The 13170-nt window shown below is 39.7% G+C and overlaps 1 protein-coding gene across 1 annotated transcript in view; it reads left to right on the plus strand.

Moving 5' to 3' along the window:
- Window positions 1-454: 454 nt before the first annotated feature.
- Window positions 455-13170, plus strand: part of MYO15A (myosin XVA) — a gene marked incomplete at its 5' end in the record, with an annotated part of 148107 nt that continues 135391 nt past the window's right edge. Inside the window, 8 exons of the mRNA XM_082261824.1 lie at window positions 455-537; window positions 3452-3515; window positions 3859-3968; window positions 4133-4207; window positions 5221-5311; window positions 7496-7629; window positions 9580-9643; window positions 12993-13106. Of these exons, the coding sequence (XP_082117950.1) occupies window positions 455-537; window positions 3452-3515; window positions 3859-3968; window positions 4133-4207; window positions 5221-5311; window positions 7496-7629; window positions 9580-9643; window positions 12993-13106 (735 nt within the window). The remainder of the gene's footprint in view (window positions 538-3451; window positions 3516-3858; window positions 3969-4132; window positions 4208-5220; window positions 5312-7495; window positions 7630-9579; window positions 9644-12992; window positions 13107-13170) is intronic.

Raw genomic sequence — 13170 nt, forward strand, 5'->3', positions numbered from 1 at the left:
TACCTCTTTAAGTCTCTACAGGCGTTATTGAATGTAATGATGAGATTTTTACTACAAAATGTTGTTCAAATATTGTGATATATGAAGTTTCAGAATCTTAGCTGGTTCAGCAGGGACTGGCAGAGATTCGATCCATGTATTGGTGGGCTGATTGTACTGAATTTGATTCATCATAAGACTAACCACTTGAAAAGGGTAAGACGTGGGCTGCTTACGACAGTTGGCTTGGGAAGATGGTTGCTTTGGTAGGGAATATAAAAGTCCCCATGATATATAGGAAGTAGAGGACTATACTGACCTTTCTGCACTTCCCCAAAAATGGACAGAAGGAGAGAGAAAAAAATTTCCCTTGAAGAATTCAAAGTTTATCTTTTACATTTCCTGTTTTTTTGTCATTGGTTCTTGTCAGATGCAGTCCATGCAGCCCATGCAGCCCATGCAGCCCATGCAGTCCATGCAGCCCATGCGGAGCTCGCAGTACACGGGACCTGGCCAAGAGCAGGATGAGAACATAGTCCAAGATCTGACACAGCTGGAGTAGGTGCTTTTGTATATTCAGTGGTTTGACATTAGCATATATGTTCAGAAAATAAAACTTAAGACATCTGGAGAAGGGTTCCTCAGAAAACAGAAAGAAATGTATACTCTCAGACATGGGCGTCCGCAAATGCCCCCCCCCCCCCCCGGAATCTCAACTTCCCCTTTCAAGTGGTTATTAACCTCTTAAGCCCCGGAGGATTTGGCTGCTCAAAGACCAGGGCCTATTTTGCGATTCGGCACTGCGAGACTTTAACAGACAATTGCGCGGTCATGCGATGCTGTACCCAAATTAAATTGATGTCCTTTTTTTCCCACAAACAGAGCTTTCTTTTGGTGGTATTTGATCACCTGTGCGATTTTTACTTTTTGCGCTATAAACAAAAAAAAGAGTGACAATTTTGAAAAAATAACAATATTTTTCACATTTTTTTTATATGAAATTCCCCAAAAAAATGTGAAAATCAAAACTTTTTAACATTTTAGGCCAATTTGTTTTTTCCTACGTATTTTTGATAAAAAAAATCGCAATAAGCATTTTTGGATTGGTTTGCGCAAAAGTTATTGCGTTTACTAACTACGGGAAAGATTTGTGTCATTTTTATTGTTTTTTTTTTTTACTAGTAATGGCGGCGATCTGCAATTTTTTTTGCGGTACTGCGACTTTGAGGCGGACAGTTTGGACCCTTGACTGACATTTTTGACACTTTTGGGGTTACCAGTGACATTACTACAGTAATCAGTGCTATATATATGCACTGTTACTGTAAAAATTACACTGGCAGGGAAGGGGTTAACTTTATTGGTGATCAGTGGGTTAAATGTGTCCCTAGGGGCATGTTTCTAACTGTGGGGGGGGCGTGGCTTGTGATGTAACCACAGAGACATATGATCCTACATAGCAGGATCATATAGTCTCTGCAGTTACATCAGGGAGAATGACAGACGGCTGTCTGCCTTTCTCCCTCTCCAGCGGGAGATTGCGAGTGGCCGGCAGACATCGGAGCGGCCGGTCACTCGCCTGGGGATGTCAGGGAACAAGCGGGGAAGGGAGCGCGCCTCTGGCGGTGCGTGCTCGCCCCCTAGAGGCTCATGGGTGAGTGACGTACCGGTACGTCACTTTGCCCAGGAGGGGCACACAGGATTAATAAACAGACTGCAGACAGGATATGAAACTTTAAATGAAACTACAGCAGCAGGAGGAGAGGGGAGGGGGGGGGATGGGCACTGACACAGGAGCAGACGGGGAGGGAGGGGGGAGAGAGGGGAGGACAGGAGCGCTGCAGATGAAGGAGACACGTAAACTGACCACAGTGTCAGGGCTCAGCAGCCATGGTATACCGTGGTCAGTTTACAGAGGGGAGGACATAGCCAGGTAGGATCAGCCAGGTATTTTAGGTGATAGAAGGGGCCAAATTACACAGCAAAGCACTGTGGTGTATAACATGCTTTAAGGAAACAGGAAACATTTTTTTTTTTTTTAGGTTAACAAATGCTTTAAAAATAAATGCTGCTGTTTGCTCTTTTAAAATAAATACTCAAAATAAGTATAATGGCTAAGCCCCTCCCCTTCATTACATTGTTGAAAAGGGGGGGAGCATGGGTGACCTTAAAATGATGCCCCCCCCCCCCCTAAAAAAAGTTCTGCGCACGCCCATGCTCTCAGAACCTTTGTTCATTTCAGAAAAAGTCCCAAGGGATAACAAGAGCAAGGAAAACATTAACAGACATATTTGAAAACTTGTTTGCATTTTTTTTTTAAAGTATAATAAAGCTGAATTTTTTTTTTTTTTGCATAATTACATTGGTCCATCTTGGAACAATGTAAGTATTTATATTTCATACCTGGACAATCCCTGTGAAAGCGAAGAATCACTGCTACTACAGTTATCCTGGCTATTTTCAGTGATCTGTGCCCTGTATAGTAACCGCAGGGGGGTGTGGTTGCCTACTTGGTACAGGCGCCATTCAGAGAACACTTCACATTTTCTCCAAGGATGCAAAGCATTCTCTGGTTGGACGAAGTGGGGAGGCGGGGCATCATATGTAATAAGAGAATGCCTTATATTAATTAGGAAAGTACAAGGTGTTCTCTAAATGGTGTCTGTGCCAAACAAGTGACTCCCTATAGTTACTTTGCAGTGGGGCAGCCGAATGGCACGAGATTTGGAAGACAGCAAGCATCACTGTAGTAGTGGATTGTCTTCATATTTGATAGTCATTTCTTTTGCATGTGTGCGCTATTCTTTTTTTTAATATTCATGTTTCTTGGTTCATAGCTGCACCAGCTTTAGAAATACATGTTCAGGGTGTGCTCCCCCAATTTTTTGCCTGTTTATTATGTATTCGGTCTGACCAGACTTCTGAGGTTGAGCACCCCACCCCACCCCACCCCCCACACACACACCTGTACTCTATCAGTGTCCACTATCAAGTAGATATAGGAGGAGTCCCTTGTAGTGCATTTACACATCTCTCCCAGCAAGGAGTATTATCTCCAAGGGTTGGAGAGGCTGGATTCACCCCTTTTTTTATGGATAGTGTAGGACCCACTGACATTGAGGTACTTTGACGTAGTGGTGGGCTTGAGCACGATATGGCCATATGGTGGGACTAAATCCCCATTTTTATTTATGGATTGTCTTCATATTTAATAGTCATTTCTTTTGCATGTGTGCGCTATTCTTTTTTTTAATAGTAGTGGTGGCTATGACAGTGCTTCTTTACTTCCATGGGGATTGGCCATGTATGAAATTATTATACTTACATTGGTCCAAGCTGAACCAATGTAACTATGCAACTAATTAACCATTTTAAAGTGAGTCGAGGTAAGTTAACTCCTCACTTATTTTTTAAGGTAAACTTATACTCTGTACTATTTGTGACACAATGATATATTTGTTTTTTCTTGCAGAGATCTACAGGAAGTGTCAGTTCTTAACAACCTACGTAAGAGGTTTGAACGAGATCTGATCTATGTAAGTACACATGTTACATAGTCAGGTAGAAAAACGTACATCTAATTCAACCAATAGAGTAAAAAAATTTGAAAACCTACATATAGACTAGCTTATACGCACAGTTGCTCCAGAGGAATGTAAAAAAAAAACTAAAAAAGCAAGATCCAATTTGCTCCGAGGGAAAAAAATGTCTTTCTAAACTCACAGGAGGCAATGTTATATTCCCTGGATCAAATTCCTCTAGTGATATTACCAATAATGTTAGTATACAGTTATATTTTGTGCATTTATGTTCATATCTTTATTCAAGTGGATTCCTGCCATGTCACTATTGACATCTGTTTTCTCCACCCACCTTTAGACATATATTGGTAGCATCCTCATCTCATTAAACCCTTACAAGATGTTGAATATTTATGGGACAGACCATGTGCTGCACTATGAAGGTAGAGCCTTGGGAGAAAATCCTCCGTAAGTCCAACTATAGAACATTTCTGACAAATCGTCTGAATGATCCATGAGACTCACTGGATAATATTTGATTTATATAGTAATGTTCAAGAGTTCTCATGTACCGTATGGCGGGCATGACCCTACTTTGCTATTTTTAATATTTGTCCATGTTTCTCTTGCAGGCACCTTTTTGCTATTGCAAATGTCGCCTACACCAAACTAATGGATGCCAAACACAACCAGTGTATTATCATTAGGTGAGTATCACTGTAGGGCCATATGTACCACCATCTATCACTAAGGGTAGCTTTTAAATATCACCTGTTGAAGCCATACTATGTGTTGGCATTAACCAATCCCAGCGGTAGACTTGTGGACTCCACCCGGTTGGGCTTTGGACTCTGCAGGCCTGGAGGCCACTCTGATAAAACTCAATACACAGGCAGCATAGGTTCGTTCAGAATGACCTGATATCCATTTATTTCATACAAAATTATACTAAAGTATTGTCATAGGAAAACATTGAAAGACAAAACACGCCCAGTGTCCCTTAGACTACATATTTAGATTGTACATGACATGTCATAGGACTTTTGGTGGTTAACAGATAAACTAGACTGCTAGGTCTCACTTAGATCGAAACCTGTCTGGAACATTCAAAAATAAGATTTCTGTGAAAACCACAGCCTATAACTCATAACAAAGTATTTATAAAGGCCTTTGTGGGGGAAGATCTAGTTCTACATAAATTAATACAGTAATCTTATAGAATGATTTTCACACAAAATGGCTGAGCTATGGCTCAAGGTCCATATTCCTTTCACTATGGAAGTCTCACTTCCTCTGTTTGATTTTTAGTTTATCTAATAACAATTCAAGCTAGTACTAGGAGTAGGGTACTGCAAAAGGCATCTACTTTGAAAAGGGTCAGATCTCCCAAAAATAATATTTCAGTAACAGGTTGAGTCTGGTTGGGCAGGCCTTTTTGTAACTTTATACATCTCTCTGGAATTCCAGTGGCAAAATCATTCAGTAGTTCTTGGCTCTGTTACTAATTACCTTGGAGTTTTGGGTATTTCCACTTATCTTGGGGTGTTTCTAATTTTTATGTTTTATTCTCTCTAAAATAAAATTGCAACAGATGTGCAGATTTGGCAATTCATACAAAGACAACACATCACCACTCAAGTCCCTGAGAGACAGAAGAAACTACTAGAAAGGTTTCTCAATGAGAGTACTGGCATACTAAAAACTGTTTATTTCTTTTCAGTGGTGAAAGTGGAGCTGGTAAAACAGAGGCCACAAAACTCGTCCTGCGTTACCTAGTAGCGGTTAACCAGAGGCGTGGTGTGACGAACCAGGTGAGGTTTTTTGCTCTTCTTCTTTCTCTGTTTCTGTGATCCCACTGCTGAGATTTTTCTTCAGTTTCTGTCCTGGTGACACCCAGTCAAATCCTAACACATAGGGTGTCACCAGGACAGGAGATAATGGGAAATCTTACCAATGAAGATAGAAAAATTAAGAATGCTGGCTGACTGTACTGCTGATTGTGCCTTCCTTAAGGTTCAGTCATCAGACATAGTCACATGCCTGATGAAGAGGTCAGCTGAAATGTGATCACTTTGGAATAAAACCTTTGGATGTTATTTGAAGATCCTTGGTGTGCTGGCTAATATATATATTTAACCCTTTATGGCTGGTTCACACTACAGGCGATAAATGTGTGCATCACTGCAACACGAGGTAGCACTCTAAGCACGCTTTAGTGTATTGTATAGTATTGTGGTCTCATTCGTTTTTGAAAGAAAGAATAATATAGACATGGAAGGATAACTAGATAGATAGATAGATAGATAGATAGATAGATAGATAGATAGATAGATAGATAGATAGATAGATAGATAGATAGATAGATAGATAGATAGATAGATAGATAGATAGAAAGATAGATAGATAGATAGATAGATAGATAGATAGATAGATAGATAGATAGATAGATAGATAGATAGATAGATAGATAGATAGATAGATAGATAGATAGATAGATAGAAAGAAGGAAAGAAAGAAATAAAGGATTAGAATAATATAGACATGGAAAGATAAAGAGATGGATATATAGAAAGAAAGAAAGAAAGAGATAAGGAGTTTGATAGATAGATATAAGGAAAGAAAGAAATGAAGAATTACAATAATATAGACATAGAGAGATAAAGAGTTTGATAGATAGATATAAGGAAAGAAAGAAAGAAAGAAAGAAAGAAAGAAAGAAAGAAAGAAAGAAAGAAAGAAAGAAAGAAAGAAAGAAAGAAAGAAAGAAAGAGATAAGGAGTTTGATAGAAATATATAAGGAAAGAAAGAAATGAAGAATTACAATAATATAGACATAGAGAGATAAAGAGTTTGAAAGAAAGAAAGAAAGAAAGAAAGAAAGAAAGAAAGAAAGAAAGAAAGAAAGAAAGAAAGAAAGAAAGAAAGAAAGAAAGAAAGAAAGAAAGAATTTTAATTACTATAGACATAGAGAGATTCATGAATAGATATAAGAAAAGAAAGAAAGAAAGAAAGAAAGAGTTTTAATTACTATAGACATAGAGAGATTCATGAATAGATATAAGAAAAGAAAGAAAGAAAGAATTTGAATTACTATAGACATAGAGAGATTCGTGAATAGATATAAGAAAAGAAAGAAAGAAAGAAAGAAAGAAAGAAAGAAAGAAAGAAAGAAAGAAAGAAAGAAAGAAAGAAAGAAAGAAAGAAAGAAAGAAAGAAAGACATAGACATGGAGAGATAATGAGTTTTATAGATAGATATAAGGAAAGAAAGAAAGAAAGAATTAGAATAATATAGACATAGAGAGATAAAGAGTTTGATAAATCTATATGAAGAAAGAAAGAAAGAAAGAAAGAAAGAAAGAAAGACATTTTAATTACTATAGACATAGAGAGATTCATGAATAGATATAAGAAAAGAAAGAAAGAAAGAAAGAAAGAAAGAAAGAAAGAAAGAAAGAAAGAAAGAAAGAAAGAAAGAAAGAAAGAAAGAAAGAAAGAAAGAAAGAAAGAAAGAAAGAAAGAATTTGAATTACTATAGACATAGAGAGATTCATGAATAGATATAAGAAAAGAAAGAAGAAAAGAAAGAAAGAAAGAATAAAAAAAAATAGGATAATACTAATTACATAATAACTACTATTATGTAGTTTAAGAAAGGAGAGAAGGGAGGAATATTACTATTATTTAGTTTAAGACTAATGGCAATAGATATAAGTGGTATATAATCATCATTAGTGTGTCTGTGCTCCAGTAATAACCAGTTCATAATTCTAAATCCTGACTCTGCTTCCTTTCTATGTATGCACTCATCTTGGACACGGTAGATAGAGGTATTACCTGTTATCAGCTCTGTCATAGCTGTATGTAATGTGTGGTGATTTTTGCATTGAGCATATCTGCATCTCTGTATGGCAATGCCACTGTAACTGCTTCTATGGATATATACTGTATGTATCTACTTGTGTGTGGGTGTATACTGTATACAAAGACAAGCAGATATGGAATTCTAATTACTTTGTCCTTCAGATTCTAGAGGCCACACCTCTGCTGGAATCTTTCGGAAATGCCAAAACAGTCCGGAATGATAACTCCAGCCGGTTTGGCAAATTTGTGGAGATCTACCTGGAGGAGTAAGTTTTTGAAGAATATCAAAAAGAAGATATTTTTAATTAAAGCAATAAAATTGATGATTTTGGTAGTTTTTGTTTGATATCTATTAGAAAATAGTTATATTAGATGACAATCAGACTTTTGGACAATACAGTATATTCAGGTTGTAACAATTGTGCCCAAATAATACATAGAGATTCCCTGCTACCTACATCACAATTTGTAGAAAGTACAGAGCAGGTGCAGAGCCCACTGTGGGTTCAAATGGAGACACTACGGAAACATTCGTAATCATAGGACTCTATATAGACATACACACACTGAGTATCAAAGACACAATTTTATTTCATACCATTAGGATCATACCATGCATAGATTCCATGCTCAGTTCACATATAAGCTCGACAAATCCTTCTTTAGGTCTTTAGGAGCACATGTGAAGGAATGAATACATTTGAGACCACTCTTGATCTTTATAAAAATATCAAAAGATATGGTTGGCTGGAATTTGCAACAGGAATATGTTTCCCAAGGAGGTGCATTTGAAAAAGCCAAGATAGAGCCACTGCCGCTCAGGTGAAGACATCCGATAGAAGACACAATGCAACCGAGCAATCTCGCAAGTTTAATTGTTCATATGAGTATCAAGCCCCCAACATTATAGTTATAATTTCACAATATGAGAAGGTAGCCAGTGTAGCCAGTGGTATTCAGAGCTTGTATATTCAAATAGCAGCAAGGGCTCCCCAATATTGTCCGTAAACCGGACAATTCTTAGAATCCTGCAATATTCACCTCCTTCCAGCATGTGGAAGGAGGTGAATATTGCGGGATTCTAAGATTTGTCCTGTTTATGGACACTGTTGGGGAGCCCTTGCCGCTAATTGAATATACAAGCTCTGAATACCACTAGCTACCTTCTCATATTGTGACATTATAGCTATTCTGTTGGGGGCTTGATCCTCATATGAAAGATTATACTTGCAAGACTTCCCGGATGCTTCCTGGCTATTTGCGAGACTCCCCGGTGGCTTCGTGGCTACTTTCAGATGTCTTCACCTGAGAGGCAGTGGCTCTATCTTGGCTTTTTCAGATTCACCTCCTTGGGAAACATATTCATGTTGCAAATTCCATCCAACCATAACTTTTGACATTTTCATAAAGATCAAGAGTGTATTAATGTATTTATTCCTTCACATGTGCTCATAAAGATTTCCCGAAATTCGTTGAGCTTACATGTGAACTGAGCATGGAATCTCTACATGTTGTGAACCTCTAAGTGGAGAGTATTTTTAATATGTTTTGTAATGTTTTAAATAGAATTAAATAAAATAGTGTCTTTTTTTATACCCAATTTTATTTTATGTCCACATAAAGTCTTATGTCTACAAATGTTTTCATAGCATATATGATAAGTAGGGACATAGACATATAGCACACACAGTTTGGGTTCTCAACCAAGTGTGGATTCAAAAGGAACCTGTCTAAGGGCTTGTGAGGACAGTCAAATGTTTAATGCTTTTACAGTAAGTATATCCAACTTACATTTGATGATTCTGAGCTGCATTTGATCTCCTTCTGAATTGTTTCTGACCTTCTTTTAAAATACTTTTAACATTCTTCTCACCTTCTTCTGAGCTGCCTTTGACATCCTTTTGACCTTCTTCAAAATCACTTTTGACATCCTCTGAGTGGCCTCTGACCTCCTCCTGTGGTGCTCCTTTCTGAGCTATGTTGGGCCTGCACCTGACTTGCTTTTGGCTTCTTTTTCAGCTGCTTCTGACCTTCCTCTGAGCTGCTTCTGACTTACTTCTTAGCTGCTTTTGTATTTACATTAAATTGCATGGGAAAAAATGCAGTTCTGACACAAACAAATGCCTGTGTACACAAGCCCTAAAAATGCACTACCCACTCCTGAGCATTATGCCATTAATGTTGGTAACATTTTGCCCTAATATTTTTCTGCACAGGGGTATAATTTGTGGTGCCATAACATCCCAATACCTGCTTGAAAAATCCAGAATTGTGTTTCAGGTAAGTCCTGCCTTTGATATCATCTGAAGCCCTCCATCATGAGTGACCCAGTCAGAACACTCCCCTCAGATTCTGACAATCTATCTTCCCCTCTGATTACACATGTTTGCATACAATGATGCCCATAGCACTAAGGCAGCCCAATCATTTTGAACAGACTCCCGGTGTGTCTCAGTTCACAAAAAAACATACCTGCTCTATTTATGACAATGCAGGACACCACAACACACAAATTCATATCTGTACAGTGTATTGTGATGCCCCATAGCCCAGGTGTGTTTTTTTTCATACTGACATACATATGGCTTGTTCATACTTCATGACTGTATTGATCAACCCTATTGCTGGTCATATTCTTCCTTTTCCTGAAACTTTTTCCAGCATTGTGTCTTGGTGTCTTGTGACAAGTTGGTGTGACAACTTCAGTCTGGACTAGGGATCGACCAATTATCGGCAACACCGATATATCGTGGGCCAATATGCACTTTCCCCGATATATCGAAATCGGCCCCTGAGGTTACCGATATTGCCGAGGGAAAGGTCATGCACCGGAGTGATGGCTGCAGCTAGATGCATCACCCCGGTACCGGTGTCCATAGCCGACGGTTGGCTGACTTGTAATGACAACCGATGCGGCTGAGAAGCTGCTCGGCTGTCATTACAAGGAGCGGGAGGGGACGTCCACCCCCTACCGCCACCTTCCGCGGCTCCCCTGGGTCTCCCATCCCACTGGGAGACGCGGGCATCCTACCTCCACTGCCGCCGAAGAGAAGACCCGATCAAAGCCGCATTCGGCTCTGATCAGGTCTCCATGGAAAAAACCCGGAAGTGATGTCATGACATCACTTCCGGGTACTCGTCGCCGAATTAAAAAACTGACAGCATTCAAAACAGCCAAACTTGGCGTTCTGAATGCTTTTTAGAGCCGAGGAGGGGTTTGGGGTCTTTTAGACCCCCAGATCCCTCCACAAGCAGTAGCTTTGGAAATAAAAAATGAGAAAAAAAATTTTTTTTTTACATGTCTGAAAATATTGGCCGGTATCGGACGATACCGATGTCTGATGACCAAAATATCGGTATCGGCATTAAAAAAACGATATCAGTCGATCACTAGTCTGGACCACTGGGCTTCTTGTGAAAAGTCAGGCTTTATTTGTTGGACTTGTTTGTTTTCCTTGCTATACACAGTGTTTGTAGTATTCCTCACCAACCCCAAAGATCAAAGCATTAATACATTTCCTATCTTGCATATTCACGGTCCAGCATGGACAATTCTGATCTTTGTACTAAGAGCTTTTGAAGATCTTTACTAGGTCTTGCATCTTTGCTCTTCCAAGTGCCAGTCTGCTTTGAATTTCTCGACTGCTGAATCCTTTATTGTTAATAATTGATCCAAGAAGGCAAAAGCTGTCTACTTTTTCTATGTCTCCCTTATCAACTGAAATTGGCTGTGTTTCCTGTTGTCACAACCTCAGTGTTTTTTGTTATATCTAGTTGAAGACCCATCTTTTCATTCTGTTCTTTAATCTTCTGTCTGAGGCTTTTGAGGTATACATGTGGATTAGCACAAGGCCAAAGTGTGAATCGCCAATTGTAAACCATTTGCCGTAGTTTGACAGAGCTCAGGAGTATTGTTATCAGAAAGTTAGACAAATAATCAAGAGATGACTGTACAAAGACATAGGGACTGTCATGGACAGGGAAACTGTTCCTATTTGGGACAGACTGGTCAACCAGGACTTTGTAGCAGCATGAAACAAACAAAAATAAAATTCCCAGTTCAATTTGCCAACCAGTCTGCTTACCAACCAAATTAACCTGTCTAACAGTTTGCCTAGAAAGAAGGGTTTAGTTAGCACACATTTGCAAACGCATGTGAAAGCTGCAGGGCCACTTCACGGCTCCCTGTGTTAATGAGGAGATTAGAGCTAGGACTGCAGGTAACACAGGGAGCCGTGAAGTGGCCCTGCAGCTTTCACATGTGTTTGTAAATGTGTGCTAACTAAACCCCTGTTTTGACGCAAACTGTTAGACTGGTTAATTTGGTTGTTAAGCAGACTGGTTGGCAAATTGAACTGGGAATTTTATTTATGTTTGTTTCATGTGCATTGCCCTTCCATGTGTTCTTTGCCATGAAGGCCAGTTATAGGTGGGGCCATTTTCTTTCTTCTTTGTAGCAGCAACTGCTGTGGCCACAGAGGAATTACAGAGAAACTCTGGGTCATGGAGAGGCAAAGGACACTGCAGGAACTGGATACGCAATGGCAGTGAAGGGAATGTAATTAACATGTCTGCTCATGGGCCCTTAGAAAGACAGAGGTTCAGGGTTTGATAAGCTGCCTGGTCTTCACCAGAGCACACCACAAGGGGGTGATAGGTTTTGTTTATGATGGCCTTCAAAGTTGTGGCCCTTGTACTCATCCAAACAGGTAATTATCAGAGACAGGTATACAGGAATGAGGATCTTGCAGCACATGGGAGTGGTAGAGTACAGTGTTTAAAAGGCAGGGTTGCTTGAGGCAACACAGGCTGGACAGCATTGGGCCACTGGAGAAGGATACAGGCTGGACAGCATGGGGCCACTGGAGCAGTATACAGGCTGGACAGCATGGGGGTCACTGGAGCAGGATACAAGCTGGAGTGCATGTGGTCACACTGGAACATAGGATGCAGAACACTGGGGGACTGTGGAGACACACCAGAGCTGGACTGGACGCTGAAAGTAACAGATACCCAGGGATCATAGGGTACACACAGGAGCAGGACAGTGGCAAGCAAAAGGTCACTGGGGACCACACCGCAGAAGCCAGGAAGCACAGGGTGGCTCAGCTTCTAGTGAAGACGCATTGCTCAAACGCCCAGTGACGCACACAGTATCCCTTTAAGACAGCATCCCCTCTTTGACTGGCAGCAGTGCCAGTGGAACTCGGAAGCCAGCAGTCATACACAGAGGGCAAGATCCAGCAATTGAGCGAGGAACAGGTGATTGTGACAGGAATACAGACACAAATAACCCTCTCCCATCCTATCCTAAGAGAAAAAAATGTTTTTGGTTTAAGACACATTTTAAGGGGAGCTTCTTCGTTTTTATTTGTTCTTGGCTCCAGGAGATGCTCACCAAAAAATCCCAACACTAGGCTGGACACCGTGAACTCCAGGAGCAAATGTAGTGAAAACAGATGGTCACTAGATAACTTTATCTAACTACTTCTGTTACTGGTCAGCTACTACTGTTTTTTTGGACATTCTATTAAAATCTTTACTCTGCTTCCCACATGGAGTACATGTATATTAAATGCTTAAAAATATTGGGAACAAATGTTTTTTGTTTTCCCTTGTCATAATTCAGGCCAAAAATGAAAGGAATTACCACATTTTCTATGAGATGCTGGCAGGTCTCCCAGCTCAACAAAAGCAACTTTTCTACCTGCAGGATGCTGAAACCTATTACTACTTGAATCAGGTATGTTTCAGATTTAAGAGCTTTGAGTTAATTTGAGTGTTTTATGTTCTTTTAATTGTGTCTT

This window comes from Pelophylax lessonae (genome assembly GCF_965119305.1).
Source record: "Pelophylax lessonae genome assembly, chromosome: 6".
Taxonomy (NCBI): domain Eukaryota; kingdom Metazoa; phylum Chordata; class Amphibia; order Anura; family Ranidae; genus Pelophylax; species Pelophylax lessonae.